The sequence below is a fragment of the Pelobates fuscus genome, chromosome 1 (genome assembly GCF_036172605.1).
Source record: "Pelobates fuscus isolate aPelFus1 chromosome 1, aPelFus1.pri, whole genome shotgun sequence".
NCBI classification, from domain to species: Eukaryota; Metazoa; Chordata; class Amphibia; order Anura; family Pelobatidae; genus Pelobates; species Pelobates fuscus.
The window spans coordinates 292,222,237-292,241,088 of record NC_086317.1 but is presented as its reverse complement, the minus strand read 5'-3'; the positions used below and the strand labels follow the sequence as shown (position 1 = coordinate 292,241,088).

Here is an 18,852-nt window from a genome sequence, read left to right as displayed (position 1 = left end):
GCTTCGCGGAAACACAAAATGGCTGCTGCACCAGCGGAAGTGACGTCATGCAAGTCTCGGCGTGGATACAATGTAGGCAGAGAGAACGCGGAGAGACTCAGTGAGAAGGAGAAGGAGGAGGAGAGCAGCGTGCTGGTGGGTGAGCCGCCATAACCGAGCAATGCATGTGTGACTGTCTGGGAGAGAGCATGGCGAGCTGTATCATGTTCATAGAGAGATAGCGGGGTGGGTTACTCTGAATTTTTATCTGTAATTTTGGCCTAGAATGCTCTATGTGGCGCTGTATGAATGGTGTTGGGTACATGGTCTTTAATGCACAGCCTGTGTTTGGGTTCAGGTGCTGTTTTGGGGAGCATTTCTAAGTTGGTGAGTATAGTCAGTCCCTGCAGGTTTTTTAATGTAAACACCGCTTTTTCAGGAAAAACGAGGCACTGTTTACATTACTGCCTGGTGACACCTCTAATGGAAATCATTCATACGGCCACTAGAGTGGCTTCCTGGGCCAGTGCAGTACTGGCATTCACTGTCTCCATGCACTGCATGGAGGTTCTGAAGGTTGCCCATAGAGATTCATTTATTTAATGCATCTTCTGTGCAATAGCCTCCCAGTGCTTGGATTGGCTGAGATCATCTCTAGATAGATGATCTCAGCTGTGAAGGTGGAGTCAGATGGGGCAAGACTTGCACTGCATGATAACATAAAGGTTAGTAAAATCACCTTTTATTTACACCGACAGGGGGGCTGATAACCTAAATGTCGATTTCCTACTCTATAGGAATACATATTTGTTTGACACTAAAGTCACAATGTTCTTGTCCTTTAAACACATAATGTTGTAAAAATTTGGGTTATTGTTCCCCATCCTTCCCTTTCCTCCTCCAGTGATATCACTCCCTCAGATTTAACATTACCAACCTAGAACTCTCACTCAGGGCTGTTATTTAAGCTGCACAAACAGATTCCAAACACCATGACCACTTCAACTCATTGAAGTGTTCATGTTGCTTATAGTAATTATTTAACTCTTTCTGGATGCAAGGGTGTTCTATGCTGTCCTACAAAAGGAGGGCTTTAACACTGCTAGAGCAGCATAACATTTCTAATGATTGGGCCCCAGTATCTATACTTACTGTCATGTGATCGTGGTGACATCACTATTTGTTTAGAACTTGTACAATTGCCTCCATCCTTAAGGGGCTAACAGATATCAATAAGTATTTGTTGTAAAATCTTTATTTGTTATTCAGGGGAGACTCGTTTTTCCAATGGTTTAAAATTCTGTATTGTTTTGATCTTAGCCTTATGTAAATTAGAAACCACCATCTCTGAACTTTCTGAGTACTGGAGGGGAAAAGCATGCTTCTTACACTGAAATAAGTTGCAAGAGCTTGTTTTAAAACTGTGGAAATTACTCGCTGTTGTAACTGTTGAACATTTTTATTTAGGTTACACTGCTCCATCAAAAATATACCTAATAACAGGAACCATTTCCCCCTTTTTTTTAGTTTGCTATCATTATTCAATATGTCAACACAAATTAAGGACAAAGAAGCTTTTCAGCGAATCAATTTTCTATACCAGGTAATTATAGATTATAGTTAAACTACTACTGTACATTTTTATGTGTTTAAATAATTTCAGTAGTCATTTTACTACCAGTTGCATGATAATCCAAATTAAAAACCCAACACATTTCCTATTTAGCTTATTGGCTACATTACTTAATTTTCATGTGCTACAACTACTTTAAATTAACACTATAGGGTCAGGAACCTAAACATGTATTTCTGACCCTATAGTGTTAAAACTCATCTGACCACCTGTGCTCCCTTAATATAATAAAACTTACTTTTGTTAAAGTCTGCAGTTGTTGGCTCTTCGCCTGATCTGCCTGATTGATTGACATCATCAGAAGTGATTCTCTGAGCCAATTACAATGCTTTCCCATAGGATTGGCGGAGCTAGTCAAGGAGGCACATCGGGGCGCAGAGCCAGCACAAGCCAAACACAACCCTGGCAAATCGGCATCCCCTCATAGAGATGCATTGTATCAATTCAGTGGAAACACTGAATGGCAGTGCTGCGCACTGCCCCAGGAAGTACCTCTAGCAACCAGTAAAGTTATCCATAGGCTGTAATGTAAACACTTTTTTTCTCTGAAAAGACAGTTTTTACTGCAAAAAGGCTGAAGCAAATTATTATACTCACCAGAACAAATGCAATAAGCTGTAGTTGTTCTGGTGAGTAGAGTGTACCTTTAAGCTAACCACTAACATTATTAATTTCTAAAATGAAAATCCCAAGTGTGAAAAAATGCAGATCAGTACTCAATTTAATTGATTACTGTCTAAATACATGTTGACCACATTATCCTCGTGAGGCTAAACCAATCAAATGTAAAATTATCCAAAATACTCTTTCCATGAAGGCTCTGCAACTTTTTTTTCTTTTAGCCAAAAGTCATGCAAATATATTGTTTGTGCGGTAAGACTGTCATGTAATATTATTATAGTTTTTCTGCATATTTGTGTTTAAAGCTAGGCACAAATGTCTACTAGCTTGGCCTTAAGAAAAATGAAAAGGGTAAAAAGGGACACTGTAGGCACCAGAACCACTATAGCTGAATGTATGGTTCTTGTGTCTAAAGCCTGTCCCTGAAGGCTGAACAATGTTTTCTGAGAACAGTGTTTACAATGCTGCTTCCGTACACCACTAGTGGCTGTGACTAGAGACTTCCTGGATTTGGTCCTGCAAAGATCTAAGGCTCAACTTTCAGTGTTTACTCGCTTGCATTGAGACACTGAACACTCCCTATGCTGACTCTGCATCTCTATGAGGAGATGCTAATTGGCACAGCACTGTCATTTCCTTCGCATGCGTACTAGACTCTCAATGCTTCCCTATGGGATAAACATTAGATTGGCTGAGATAACCGGGATTGTTTAATTATACATATTGAGAATCTGAAGAGTTTCTTCTTCTATTCTATTTTTCAGTTGGTAAAAATTGAGTATTGAGGTAATGTTTTCAACTTTATTTAGCTTCTATTCTTCCACAATAAATCTTTATTTGTATTTTTTATATTTCTCATGCAATTATATTTTTTTATATATATATATATATATATATATTACATGTAATTTGTTTGTATCTGTAAAATGTTTTCAGGCTTATTATTGCATTCAGTATCTGATTACACCCATTTAATTGTTTCCCAAGGCTGCACACTGTGTATTGGCTCAAAACCCTGAGAATGTGGCACTTGCTCGCTTCTATTGTCATACAGAAAAAATGATCAGCAAGCGACTGGTGCTTAGACAGTAAGTATACATTGCTTGTTTGAATAGACCTATAGTTCTACTTGATAACATAATCTTGCTTAGCAATATAAAGAGACAATTTGTCCTTTTTAATATATATATATATATATATATATATATATTTTATTTACAAACACACGTGAATTTGAGCCTTCAGAAAAATTACATTTAAACATCATTACCTTGGCATATAATATTGGAAATTGGCAGTAGTTCATTTGTGCAAGAATAGTCATCACTACAAATTAATGCCAACACATCCATATAATAATTGCAGTTTGCATTATTGTTTTACATACCTTAAAGGATCACTATAGGGTCAGGAACACAAACGTGTATTCCTGACCGTATAGTGTTAAAACCACCATCTAGCCCCCCTGGGTCCCCTCATGCCTCCCTAAAAATAGCAAAATCTTACTGTATTCAAGCCTGAAGCTGTAACTCTGCATGCTGTTTGCCTCAAAAAAACAAGCAGTCTGCTGACATCATCCGAAGTGGTAGCCTGGTCCAATCACAATGCTTCCCCATAGGATTGGCTGAGACTGACAAAGCGGCAGATCAGGGGCAGCGGCAGCATGATTCAAACACAGCCCTGGCCAATCAGCATCTCTTCATTGAATCAATGAATCTCTATGAGGAAAGTTCAACGTCTGCATGCATTTTAGGCAGCCATGACCCAGGAAGGATCTCTAACTGCCATCTGATGAGTGTCCAGAGAAGTTATCACTAGGCTGTAATGTAAACACTGCATTTTCTCTGAAAAGACACTGTTTATAGCAAAAAGCCTGAAGGTAATGATTCTACTCACCAGAACAAATTCAATAAGCTGTAGTTGTTCTAGTGACTATAGTGTCCCTTTAAGTTATTATAATTAAGTTATTATAATTAAGTTATTATAATTAAGTTATTATAGGGTTATTATAACCCTAGAAACTCTGAATGTAAAGGTGGTGGTGTTGGGTTTCTCCTCTCCCCTCACTGCTCTTTTAAACCTCTTCCCACCCCCCCCTTCCCTCTCTTTCCCGTCATTTGAAATACACTCAATTCGCCTTTTCAAACTGGTTCCCCTCTTCTCTTCCTTGACCACTTTGCTGCCTGGCTACCCTATTTCCTCTCTTCTAACATTCCATCCCTAATTCTCGGGGACTTCAATATTCCTTTAAACCCACCTTTGACCTCTGCAGCCACTAAACTACTTTCAATGACTTCCTCCCTCGGGCTATCGCAGTGGGCAAATTCTTCCACCCATGTAGCTGGCAATACCCTTGACCTAATCTTCACTTATGCATGTACAGTAACTAATATCTGCAATACTCCATATCCACTCTCTGATCACCACCTCTTATCATTTGCTCTTGCGTATCCCCTCACCCAACAACCTCAGCCTAACCCCCCTCAACTCAGGAGGGACCTTAATTCTCTTGATCTCCAACAGTTGTCAGCTGACATTGATTCACAACTGCTGTCCATCCCTTCCCTCTCCTGTCCTTCACTGGCCATCTCCGTATATAACTCTACTCTTACATCTGCCTTGAACACTGCAGCGCCACTCCAAACAAGCACCTCAAGGAGGACCCGCCCCCAACCATGGCATACTAAATCAACGCGCTACCTGCAAAGATGCTCCCGTTGTTCGGAACGCTCCTGGAGGAAGTCTCGTACCCAATCAGACTTTCTCCATTATAGATTCATATTGTGTTCATACAGTGCAGCCCTTGCCCTTGCCAAACAGTCCTATTTTTCCTCTCTCATTAGTTCATGTTCCCGCAACCCCAGGCGTCTCGTTGACACCATTAATTCTCTTCTTCGCCCTGCTGTGGCCACCCCCAAAACTAACCTTACTTCTGATAACTTTGCATGTTACTTCACTGACAAGATTGAACAGCTAAGGAAAGAATTCTCCCCTCCTTGCCTTTCTGTTTCTCAATCACACATAGATCATGCCTTTCCTACCCTTCAGACATTCTCCCCAGCTACTGACCAAGAGGTGGCTGCTCTTCTTTGCTCCTCTCGCCCCACCACTTGCCCGCTCGATCCTGTCCCATCCCACCTTATCAGATCTCTCTCCACTTGTCTCGTGCCTTCTCTAACACACATCTTCAACTGCTCGCTCTCTTCTGGCATCGTCCCTGCTGACCTTAAACATGCCACTGTAGTACCTATACTAAAAAAACCATCCCTCGACCCATCCACCCTCTCTATCTACCGTCCCATATCCCTGCTCCCTTGTTCCTCAAAGCTTCTGGAAAGACTTGTCTTTACCCGTGTGTCTCATTTCCTCAATTCCAACTCTCTCCTTGACCCCCTTCAATCTGGCTTCCGCCCTCTTCACTCTACAGAGACTGCCCTTATCAAAGTCACTAACGACCTAATCGCAGCTAAATCCAAAGGCCACTACTCCATACTAATTCTTCTTGACCTCTCGGCGGCCTTTGACACCGTTGATCATGCTCTCCTTCTTCAAACTCTTCAATCGCTTGGTCTCTGTGACTCTGTCCTCTTATCTCTCCCAACGCTCATTCAGTGTCTCCTTTTCTAATGATACCTCCTCCCCTCGCCCTGTCTCAGTTGGAGTCCCCCAAGGCTCCGTCCTTGGTCCCCTTCTTTTTTCTCTTTATACTGCCTCTCCTGGCAACCTTATTATCTCTTTTGGATTCCACTACCACCTGTACGCTGATGACACCCAGATATATCTCTCTTCCCCAGACCTCTCCCCTGCCGTCCTGCAATGTGTCACTGCTTGCCTTTCTTCCATCTCTGACTGTATGTCCTCCACTTTCTGAAACTTAATCTCTCAAAAACTGAGCTCCTTGTCTTTCCTCCTCCTAATACTGATCCTCCTCTTTCGCTCTCCCTTCAAGTTTGTGGTACCAACATCAGTCCATCCTTGCAAGCGCGCTGTCTTGGCGTCATACTTGACTCTGGTCTCACCTTTGAGCCTCACATCCAGCATGTTGCCAAATCCTGTAGATTCCATCTTAAAAACATAGCCCGCATCCGCCCCTTTCTTGCACCAGATACTACCAAGGAGCTTGTCCGTGCTCTAGTAATTTCCCGCATGGATTACTGTAACCCTCTCCTGATTGGTCTTCCCAAAAGCCGTACTGCACCCCTACAGTCCGTAATGAACGCTGCTGCTAGACTGATTTTCCTCTCTAGTCGTTTCTCTCACACCTCACCCCTCTGCCAGTCCTTACATTGGCTTCCTGTATGCTATAGGAGTCAATTCAAGGTACTAACTCACACCTATAAAGCACTGAACAACTCTAGCCCCTCTTATATCTCCTCACAGATCCATAGGTATGTCCCTTCTCGGTCTCTCCGCTCTGCCCGTGACCACCTCCTGTCCATTGTCCGCACTCGTACGGCCAACTCACGCTTGCAGGACTTCTCGCGGGCGGCTCCCTTCCTATGGAATAGCCTGCCTACCGCCATCAGACTCTCCCCTAGTCTTGCATCTTTTAAGAAGTGCCTTAAAACCCATCTCTTTAGGAAAGCTTATGGCCTCCAAGACTAACCAATACCTCACATACCTGTCTCTTGCCCTCTCCTAAAGGGCAGTCCACCTTATTTGATTGCAAATTCCTGTCCTAATGTGTTTTACACCCCACCTCCTATAGCATGTAAGCTCGATCGAGCAGGGTCCTCTTCAACCTATTGTTCCTGTAAGTTTATTTGTAATTGTCCTATTTATAGTTAAATCCCCTCTCATAATATTGTAAAGCGCTACGGAATCTGTTGGCGCTATATAAATTGCAATAATAATAATTATAATTTATGAAGGAATTTTGTAAAATGAATCTACAATTCTGCCACCTTTTAAGCCATCCTTTTGTTTTATCTCCAGGGACCCATCTATTAAAAGAACTATATGCAAAAGGTGCAGCTCTCTGCTTCTTCCTGGAGTCACCTGTACTGTACGACAAAAAAGTAAGCACTTTCTTAGGTATGAAATGTGAAATATAACTTATTTAAACACACAGAGAAAACAATAACTATCCCTTACTGAGATAGTGAGTGATATACTAAAGTGCCTGAATAAAAGCAGCTCAACACAAAAAGTGGAATACCTTAAACCACAATAAAGTGCAAAATATAAGAATAAAAAGGTATAAACAATATACCAGCGAGTGGAGCGCTATAATGAATATTAATATAAATAATGAGGGGGTATACTCACCCCTCCAACATAGTTTTACAATGTGTCCAAATGTACATACAAAGTAAACCAACAAAAAGAGAGAATATAGTGCAGATGGTTTACAAAAATGAAAAAAAATGAATAATAGTAGCAATTCACGTGGGTTGGAGCCTATAAGCTATTGGCTCCGTAAGTGACTCCTTTTTGCTCTTGAGGCAGCAACACACCCCTTTATCCCAAACGATGTTCTCCCGAAGATATGTAACAAGCAGAGAGAGAGAACCTCATGGGTGGTATTGTACAGATAGTGTATACAAAATAGTGAGATAGTAATGATTATGCTCACCTTAGACAGAGCCTTGAATTCCTGGCTCTGAGGTTTGTTGGCAATATGCTAATTTATTGGGATAGCATTCCCCACATCGTGTTCCTGGGGGCTAGAAAGGACTATATGGACTAATATAAAAAAAATAACGATTTATTGTAGAGATAAAAAATAATAATAAAAACAATATTTAGACTTCTCAAAAGCATATAAGCTAAATGATAGAAAGTCCAAACTCCAGCTAAACGCGTTTCACTCTTGTATGAGCTTCCTCAGTAGCTGTGAAACGGCTGTATTTAAACAGCTTGCCTTTAAATACACTTGTTAAATTAAACAGACCATTTAATATTAAGCTATATGTTTCTATTTTAAATTTAAAATACATTTTCAAAAACTTTAGGAAAAATGTAATTTTTGCGTTACTTGCTTATAATTTTTACATTCTCCTCCCATACAATAGTTTTTGGCGGTCACGTAAAATATGATTGATTGCTAAAATATATTTGGACCTTGGGGGTGTGAATCTGGGAACATAAAGCCCTATATGAAATATTTGCCTTAAAAAGTATTTACAAACTTATTTGCTCTACTGACCGTAGAATAGTTGATCCGGAACCTGCATTATTTTTCTAAGCTACAAAAATGCAATTCTTAAAGGGACACTACAGTCACCAGAACCATTAACGGTTCATGTAGTGGTTCTGGTGTCTATAGCCTGTCATTGCAGGCTTTTCAATGTAAACACTGCCTTTTCAGAAAAAGGCAGTGTTTACATTGCAGCCTAGAGACACCTCGAGTGGCTGTCACTCAGACAGCCACCAGAGGTGATTCCTAGTGCAATGATGCATGGAGGCGCTGAATATTCCCCATAGAGATGCATTGATTTAATGCATCTCTATGAGGAGATGCGATTAGATGGCAGGTCCCTCGCTGCCTGCCTCTACTTTCCATCAGCCGGTCCCCTGCATTCTCCCCTGCCGTCTCCGCTGAAAGAATCCCAGGCATCAGGACGAAACTCCTAGTACAAATAGCGAACTGGCGCCTGGGATTTGTCTAGCTCTGTTATAATAAATCATGTATGTGGGTGATCTACAACCAGGAGCATCCCTTGAAATAACAGGCACACTCCGAAGTCTCCCCCATGGTATGTGAATTATGAGCACTGTGTGCTTAGTTTTTCTAAAGCCGGCTGTCATAAATGCATGGAGAATAAATGCGGACTGTCTTGGTGGGACATAACTCCTAAATCAAAACTGTCCATCTCAAATTGGGACCGTTGGGAAGTGTTCGATTTAAATTTTAATTAGTAAAATAATTTTAATTTATCATGTTTTGAATTTTTTTTTTTTCCCCATTAAAAGTAATGTCTTTTGAACACGATTTTTTAAAATTGATTTTTTTTTTTATATATAGAACACCGTGGGCAGAGGCAAACTGTTGTACGATGTTTGAGTTGTGGCCTAATTAAACGGTTTCTCAGTAACCCAAATTACAAGTTATGGTGTGAACAGCCAGAGGCTCTACTCGAAAATCAGCCAAAAGCAGGTAAACTATATTTCTAGTTAATGAATGTTGTTTGCTTTTCAGCAAACTTACTAAAAGTCATACACAAACATGTTATCATGCAGACTGTCAATTTCAGCTTTTGAACCACAATTAACTACAGTTTACAGATTTTTTTGATTTTATAAATATATAATTCTATTTTTATGAAGTTTCATAATTAACAATATAACATAAGGTCTTCTATCATAAGTTCCTATGTGCTGTAATTTTTCCCCTCAACACAAAGTGTAAACCTTTTATAGTGTATCTTGGGTCTCTGCTTGTCTTCCTCTCATTTACAAAGAGAGAAACTTTATATGAAAGCACCCTGCAACATTTATCTTAACATTTAGATATTCTATTACGATATATAGGTGTTAAAGGGACACTATAGTCACCAGAACAACTACAGCTTAATGTAGTTGTTCTGGTGAATATTATCATTATATGCAGGCATTTTCATGCAAACACTGCCTTTTCAGAGAAAAGACAGTGTTTAAATTGCCCCTAGGAACACCTCCAAGTGGCCACTCCTTAGATGGCCACTGGAGGTGCTTCCTGGCTCAGTGCTGCACAGTAGGCAGCTCTGCCATTCAGGGTCCCCACGCTCTGCATGGGGACGCTGAATTTTCCTCATAGAGATGCATTGATTTAGTGCATCTCTATGAGGAGGTGCTGAGTGGCCAAAACAGCATCTGGCCCGCCCCTTGTCGATTTTAGCCAATCCAATGCTTTCCCCATAGGAAAGCATTGGATTGGTTAAAAATCGGCAGTTCTGATGATGTTACCAAGGGGGCGGGCCAGTGCCAGCAGACTCGCATGGCGCTGGAAATAAGGTGCGTTTTTCATGCTTTTAAGGGGGAGGGCAAGCCACCTTTAATGGTGGGTTTAGCACTATAGGGTCAGGAATACATGTTAGTGTTCCTGACCCTATAGGGTCCCTTTAATCTTCCTTTACTTTCCAAAAGTGGAAGTAGTAGAGCCCTTGTAACTACAATAAAAAAATAGCCCTTACAAAAAAGGGGTAGCTGTAGCTGAGTGATCACCACCAACATTCAGGTACTGGAGTGATCATGCCGTTGAGTACTTATAGATCAGTGTCTTAGTTAAGGGAATGTAGACCTATCTTTATTGGTATTTAAAAGCCATGAAATTCCTTATTTGTGAGTGATTACATTATACATACTTAAAGGGACTCTCCAGGCAGCCCCTGTTTTCTCACCTGGTTCCAGCGCCGGGAGCCTCGTGAAGCTGCGCCCCCTATTTCGTCAAAATGACGAAATAGGCAGCGCGAGCAGGGAGCAATCAGAAGCTTCCATTTGGAAACGTCATTGCTCCCTTGTGCGCATGCGCAGCTTCGCCGCACATGTGCACAGACTTCAGAGGGCGGCATTCATGCCGCCCTCTGAAGTCCTCAGCGCACTACCGCACACGTCAGACGTATTTTCAAACGTCTGACATGTACAGGGCCTTTTTAGGGCCCTGCATGATAGGAAGTGCCTCTAGTGGCCGTCTGAGTGACAGCCACTGGAGGTATTCCTATCAATCAATGTAAACACTGTATTTTCTCTGAAAATACAGTGTTAACATTAGATTGCCTGCAGGGAGCTATAGATCTCACCTGAACAAATACATTAAGCTGTAGTTGTTCAGGTGACTATAGTGTCCCTTTAAAAACGAAGGAAATCTCAATGTATCCTTCCTGGTAAAATATCTTATAAATAAATATATGTATGCATTTCCAGGATAGCAGTGTACAAGCAAAGTAACACTATAGAGCCCACCTTTGCATACACGCTGTGCTGTCCAACTGTTCTCTCTGGAATTCAGCTTGTTTAGCACAGCCTTCCTTTCTGCTATTCTTTCATTCACTAAATTCTGAAGACTGCATCTCCCTTCTCTTAACCCCTTAATGACGAGTGACGGACAAGGTCCGTCACGCAGGGGAAATCCTTAACGACGACGTGACGGACCTTGTCCGTCACCCGTTAAAATTAACCCCAGATCGCAGCGATCGCGGGGTTAATGGTGCTCCGGTCTGCCTCTGTATTAGAGGCAGACCGGGAGCACCGGATCCGGCTGTCCCAGCTCATGTGCCCGCTCTGACATCATGTCAGAGCGGGCACATGTGCTCAGTATACTCACCTTCCGCCTCCCTGCACTTCCGGGTCCACTGTGAAGTGCAGGGAGACGGATCAGTGCTGATCCTACCCCCTGTAAAAAAAATAAAGTTAAATTAAAATCCCGCCCCCCTCTACCCATTTTAATAAAAAATTAACCCCTTCCCTGCCAATTGATCACTGACTACAGTGATCAATTGGCAGGGATTTCATTTTACTATGATCTGACTTTTTTTTTTTTTTTTTTTTTAACCTCTGAGGGTTAATTTATTTGTTATTTTTTTTTAACCCTCAGGGGTTAAATTTATTTTATGAATTCATTTAAATATTTTAAAATTCGAAATTTAGCTAGCTGTGGAGGGTAGAAGTTAGTGGGGAATTGGGGGATTTAGTGTTAAGCTAACTAGGGGTTAGCGTTAAAAAAAAAAAAAAAAAAAAAAGCTTTAAAATAAGCTTTAAAAAGTTAAAAAAAAGTTTTAATAACGTTTAAGTAAAAAATACCCCCCCTTTTACCCAGTCCAAATAAAAATTAACCCGTTCCCTGCCAGTCGATCACTGCCTACAGTGATCAAAATACAGATCACAGTATTATACTGTGATCTAATTATTTTTAACCCCTGACGATGAACTTTTATTTTATTTTTTTTAACCCTCAAGGGTTAAATTTATTTAATTAACTAATTTGAATATTGTTTAATTAAATATTTTGCTAGCTAGGGTGGGTGGGAGTTATGGGAAACTGGGGAATTTACTTTTAGTGCTGCTTACTGCTAGTTAGGGGTTAACGGTAAAGAAAAAGCTTAGAAAAATGCTAAATCTGTAAAAAAAAAAAAAAAAAAAGTTTTTTTTAAGAAAGTTTAGGAAACTTTAATAAAATTGATAAGCAAAACAAACGTTTAAAAAATAGTTTAAAAAGTTTTAAAAAGTTAAAAAATACATTTTAAAAACGCTCATTACCACTACACCTGGAACAAACTAGAGAAAAAATGATCCCACGCCAAGGTTCAAAATATGCCTTTTGAATTACCCCAGGGTGTATTCTTTAATAAATAGTATGTGTTTGTGCGGAAGTTTCAATAACCAACCATCTAAACTACTCCAAATTGGAACATCGTAAAACTTCAAAGTTAGAAAAAAACTGAATGGCTGCGTCTCAAATGTGCCCCTTCAACATCCACATATACCTGGCAAAGGTACATACGGGGGTATTGCTGTACTCAGACCACATAGCTGAGCAACATATGAAGTATTATACAGTCGTAGCACACATAAGGTTTGCAAAATATACTGTGCAAACTCACTTTGTCTGTCAAAAAGGCATAAAAAACGCTTATTACCACTACACCTAGTACAAGCTAGCGGAAAACTGATCCCACGCTAAGGTTCAAAATATGCCTTTTGAAATACCCCTTACCCTGGGGTGTCTACTTTAAGAAATGGTAGGCCTTTGTGGGGTAGTTTGAATTTAAAACCTGTGAAGATGCTTGGAAATTGCACATATGCCCAGCGTCAAAATTCAAAGTTCGGTAAAAACTGATATGGCTTGGTCTCCTATATGGCACTGTAGCTTCACGAAACAGTGCCAAAGACATTCATTGGGGGTGTCTTTTTACTCAGAAGACTTGGTTGAGCATAATTTGGGGGTTTTGAACTTAGTGGCACATATGAAATATACAAAATGCCCAGCAAAAATGCAATCCGTATGTAAAAAAAAAAATGCCCAAAATAATTTTTTACCACATACTTTGGCATATATTGGTGGAAAAATGGGGGCATGCTAAGGCACAATATGCACCTTATGAGATACCCTGGAGTGTCTACTTTTACAAATGGTAGGCCTTTGTGTGTTTTTTTTTTTTTTTTTTTGAACAGTCAAACTGTTATAATACCCCGAATGGAAGAAAAGGCTCATTAAATCAGTCTCTCAAAACTCTACTGTGAATACTGAAAAGGACAGGTCTCCTATATGGCACTGTAGCTTCACGAAATAGTGCCAAAGACATACAATGGGGGTACCGTTGTACTCAGCAGAAGTAACTGAACACATAATAAAACTTTGTACAGGAATAGCACACACCAACTTTACAAAATACACATGAGAAGTTCTTTGTTATAAGTTTGTGTGCCAAAACCCCCCAAAAAACACAATTTTACTTCAATATTTAGCAGAGTTGGCGGTAAAATGGCTACTTAGAAAGTGTCAAAACAACCTTAGGTAAATAGCCTGTGATGTCTACTTTATATAAATATATACTTTTGTGTGGCAATTTTGTTTTCTTTTATGGCTATTAAGCTTACAAGACAAACCTACCAAATTCTAAAATCGCTCCACATTAAAAGTTTATTTTACTCCTTGTGCTTTGTGACCTGTAACTACAAAAAAAAAAAAAAACTTAAAATCCCAGACACATTATATATTCTGTAAATCAGAACAACTAAATGAATTTATTTTTAATTACTTTCCTTAACCTGCACTAATTATGCACACATTATTATTGCAAAAACTGTAAAAACAAAACAAAAAAAAACTCAAAAATGTTCAAAGTTTTTTGCATTTTTCTGTATTTTTTTATAATAAATAAGCATTTATGTGTATATATATATGTTACATCAAATTAAAGCCCTTTCTGTCCTTTAAAAAACGGTATATAATATGCGTTGGTGCAATAAATTAGTAAAATGCAAATTGCAGTTGAACGCAAACAGCAAAAAATGCCGTTGTCATAAAGTGAAAGACAAGCTTCCGAAGCTCTGTCCTTAAGGGGTTAATTGAAACACAGATCTGTGATTTGCTCATCCTAGTGGGGGGGAAAAGTTATAAAAATTATTCATGCTCTATTATTTGTACACATTTGTTGAGCTGGGTGGGGTGAAAAGATTGAATTGTTAACTCTAAGTGGTAGGAACACTTGGTAATATGTGCATGATCACTTTATGGGCACTGGATTTTGTGGTGGGAATACTGGAGAGTAGTTGTAGCATCTAGTGACAATAATTATTTTATATGGCCATATTGTATTGGTTTTTTGGGGTTTTTTTTCACTCCCTCCAAAAACCCTTTGTACAGTGATCTGAAGCCGATATGAGTGGTGTCTTAAATGTACCTAGCTACTGCCTACAACTTTCTAACTGAAGCTGCTGCTAATTTTGATAGCAATTGTTGGTACTTTGTGCATAATATTTAAAAATTTATGTGAGACCCCCCCAAAAAAATGTGTGGACTCCCATAACAGAAGTTGTTCAACTGTGGCATTTTACATTTCATTTTTCTACTTGTATATTTAGAAAATATACACCCTCTAATTTTTTTTTTATACACATATATAATATACATACGTTATTTCTTTTATAAAATATGTAATTTTTTTATTTATTTTTTTTTGCCAGATATAAATCCTCAAAAAGAACCAAAAGAGAGAGAAACTAATTTGAAGAATGAAGAAAAGAAAACTACTTCATAGATGACATTCTTATATCAAACTGAAAGCTTTGTAATTTGTTTTGCATGGCTGGTTAATTTATGTACATATCCTATACACCTTACAACATACTTTGAGCAAGATGTAAAAAAAAAAAAAAAGATTTATTTTTATATTTCGGGGGTTTATTATTATTTTATTTTTTTTATTTCAATAAATGGCTCACTGAAAGTTACTCATCATTTTTTGTTTTATTTTTAAACTTTGTTCTGAAATTTTTGATGTCCCTGCATAATTAAAGGAACACTATAGGGTCAGGAACACAAACATGTATTCCTGACCCTATAGTGTTAAAACCACTGGGCTCCTCATGCCTCTCTAAATATAGCAAAAGCCTGAATCTGTAGCTCTGCATGCTGTTTGCCTCAGAATAGCAAGCTGTCTGCTGACATCATCCGAAGTGGTGGCCTGATCCAATCACAGTGCATCTCCATAGGATTGACTGAGACTGACAAGGAGGCAGATCAGGGGCAAAGCCAGCACAACTCAAACACAGCCCTGGCCAATCAGCATCTCCTCATAGAGATGAATTGAATCAATCAATCTCTATGAGGAAAGTTCAGTGTCTGCATGCAGAGGGAGGAGACGCTGAATGTTTGAATGCATTTAGGAAGCCATTACCCAGGAAGGATCTCCAACAGCCATCTAAGGAGTGTCCAGTGAAGTTATCACTAGGCTGTAATGTAAACACTGCATTTTCTCTGAAAAGACAGTGTTTACAGCAAAAAGCTTGAAGGTAATGATTCTACACACCAGAACAAATTCAATAAGCTGTAGTTGTTCTGGTGACTATAGTGTCCCTTGAATACACGGAGGCTCCTATTATGCTGCACTCTTTCTTTATTTCCCTCAGCAGCAAAGAAAAATATTAAATCAGTATAAAATAAACCAGTAAATAACAGGTATATCTTCCTAGCACTATGTAAAGGAAACCTTTTAGGGAGAAAGTGTTAGGATACTCTGAGGGGAGGTAACCCCCAGGTTGAATAAGCTATTAAACAAAAGAAACACAAACGTTAACCATTTGGAAGATAAACCCTTTTGTGCAAAGAGTAACCCTAATAAAACATAACTTTTAAAATATTTAATTTAAAATACTCTGTCATGGATATAATTGATTTCTGTAATAGGAATAAATCCTACAAAAAATATTACCAAAAAAATATAATAATAAAGAAGATCTTGAATATAGTAGATGGGTAATCTAGGTGAAACTAATAAAATACAATGAAAAACTTGAAATAATAATTGATAATTAAATAAGTGATGGCTTGGTGATCGCACCATGCGTTGCAATGTGTGGACATTTTTTTAAAACTAAAGATAAAGTAACAAAAGCATAAAGGTTACATTTGTAGCATAACTAATTAGCCAGGAGGGGAGAGACACAACAGAATAGCAGCTATAATAATAGAGGGAGAAGAAAGCCCTGCAGGGTAAACCTGAATATAGATAGATGGTAACTTCCCTGTTCTGCTGTGCCTTCGAGGGCACCCATTAAAAAAATGCTATTCCCCCTCACCTCCTCTCTGATGTACAGCCTGATAACCCAAGGAAAGCTGAGTGGCTGTAAAGATAACTCGTAGATATAATCGGCTATAATGGATAGTAACCAGATGAAATAAATCGAACATAAATAAAAAAAAATGGAGAAAAGAAATAAAATGAATAGATAAAGTATGGGTGGTAATATCGTTTAGGTATTAATGCATGTCGTCCCAAATCTCTAGACCAACACCATACTATGTCCAGATGCGCATTTTGCCATTAAGGCTCTTCCAGGGGAACAGGAACAGCCAATCAGCCTCGTCTTCATAACATAATAGGCAGTGTCCAGTAAACTACTTCCTCTTTCTTTGTTGCTCCCCCAGTTAAGTGACACTGGGTCCCATGGTTCTTAACTGTGGGATCTTTTACTTTATTCATATCATTACTGTGGTTAATAGAGTTATTATTATAGTTACAGTATAAGCTGTTTTTCTGCATTTTTTGTGCTGAAAAAGTCCCACTCTGCTTATACTCGAGTCAAGGTCTGTATTATAGCAACTTACATTGCCATAATAGAGACCAGGACCTCGGAGACTTACACTGTGAGCTGAACGGGGAGGTGACTGGAGCTGCTACAAAGGTAAGTAACAGCTTGCTGCCGCCCCCCTGCCCCCCGCACAGCCCATGCCACTGGACCACCAGGGATTGCTATAGCCCCATCCCTAACAAGCAGGAAGGGGGGACAAAAAAAATGAAAAATTAAAATAATATTAAATTTAAAAAAGTAAAATAATAAACATGCCCTCCCCCCACCCAGTTTACACAAACACACACACTCTGCATCATATACACACACTGCATTCATTTTATATATATATATATATATATATATATATATATACACACACACTCTGCATTCATTATATACATACACTGTAATTATTATTTACACACACTGTAAATAAATATTTGATTAATGTAATTTTATTGGGATCTAATTTTATTTAGAAATTTACCAGTAACTGCTGAATTTCCCACCCTAGGCTTATACTCGAGTCAATAAGTTTTCCCAGTTTTTTGTGGTAAAACTTTTCCCATGTATGGTCCCTCATTTTATCAGATGCTTAGTTTCTTCACACTGTAAAAGGGTTTTGCATAGACTTCCTTTCTCTACCTGTTCAATGTTCCCCATCGAGGGAAATTGTTTTTTTCCAAACGAGACACAGACCTTGTCTCTGTGGAAATAAAAGAACTGATGCACAAACAAGCCATCGTAGAGATTCTGGCCCATACCCTGGGTTACGTGAGCAACCTTTTCTTGGTTCCCAAAAAAGGCAAAGGTATCCGTCCAGTGATACATTTGAGACAGCTCAATGGTTATGAGGCATATCAGCACTTCCAAGATGGAAGGGCATTGCATTAGGGATCTTCTCCAACCAGCAGATTGGATGGCCAAATTAGATCTGCATCGCAGTCCAACATCAAGATTCCATCAAGATCAAGAACTTCTTGCAGTTAACATGGTAGGGCAGGAAATGGAGGTTCAGGTGCCTCCCATTCGGACTATCTTCGACTCCATGGTACTTCACCAAGCTCATGAAACCTATGGTCGCCCTGCTACAGAGCCTGGGAGTACGTCTTATGATATATTTAGACAGCATTTTAATTCTGGCTCAGTCTATTCAATTAATCTGGACATACCTTGCATGGCTTTGACTCTGTCAGAGAACCTAGGCTTCCTGATCAATTGGGAGAAATCCATTATCGTTCCCACGCAACAAATCAAATTTCTGGGTTATATTGGATTATTGTAGATTCCTACCCTTAAAACTCTACACTTTCCGGTGGCAAAATTAGCCAATATCAAGAAGGAGATAGGCGAACACTAGCAACCTCTCAACTCTCTCTCAAACAACTGTCGAGAATGTTAGGCCTTCTAGCGGCATCTATACAGGCCATTTTTCCAGATCTTCTTTGCTATTGAGCCCTACAACGAATACAAACTTCATCTCAAGGGCAGCGCATCATACACAGATATGGTAAGTCTGGACTCAGAAGTGAAGGACGAACTCCAATGGTGGCTTCTTCACATGGAAGCTTGGAATGAATGCACCATATTCGGTACAGCTCCAGATTTGATAATCAAATCCGACGTATGTGTGCACGGTTGGGGCGCTCAATGCGGAAATATTTTCCCCAAGGGCAGATGATCAGACCTGGAATCGACACTCATCAATTGTTTGGAACTTCTGGCCGGTTCCTTTGCGGTCTGCAGTTTCTCCCCAACTCAAGCCCCAAATGCTCAACCCGTTTTTTCAGTTGGAGACCAGATCCGACAGCACTGGCTACGAATGTTTTCTCCCAAGATTGATATTCTTCAAGGAATTAGGAGGAGGGTATGGAAGTAGGAGGGACTTTTTATGACTCCAGGCT

General features: G+C 39.5%; 1 protein-coding gene across 1 annotated transcript; it reads left to right on the top strand.

Annotated features, from left to right (window-relative positions):
• Position 1: 1 nt before the first annotated feature.
• RPP21 (ribonuclease P/MRP subunit p21) lies at positions 2 to 15,044 on the top strand. The gene is made up of 6 exons (XM_063457520.1): positions 2 to 135; positions 1,507 to 1,582; positions 3,221 to 3,321; positions 7,169 to 7,251; positions 9,201 to 9,332; positions 14,840 to 15,044. Exons 2-6 carry the CDS (start codon positions 1,526 to 1,528, stop codon positions 14,911 to 14,913), a joined length of 447 nt encoding a protein of 148 aa, XP_063313590.1. The 5' UTR covers positions 2 to 135; positions 1,507 to 1,525; the 3' UTR covers positions 14,914 to 15,044.
• Positions 15,045 to 18,852: the final 3,808 nt, after the last annotated feature.

What these genes read in the sequence shown, in the direction of transcription:
- RPP21 (XM_063457520.1), top strand. Translation starts at nt 1,526, where the DNA reads ATGTCAACACAAATTAAGGACAAAGAAGCTTTTCAGCGAATCAATTTT. An exon ending in GAATCAATTTTCTATACCAG is followed by an intron (nt 1,583 to 3,220) that starts GTAATTATAGAT and finishes TTGTTTCCCAAG; the next exon opens with GCTGCACACTGTGTATTGGC. An exon ending in AAGCGACTGGTGCTTAGACA is followed by an intron (nt 3,322 to 7,168) that starts GTAAGTATACAT and finishes TTTTATCTCCAG; the next exon opens with GGACCCATCTATTAAAAGAA.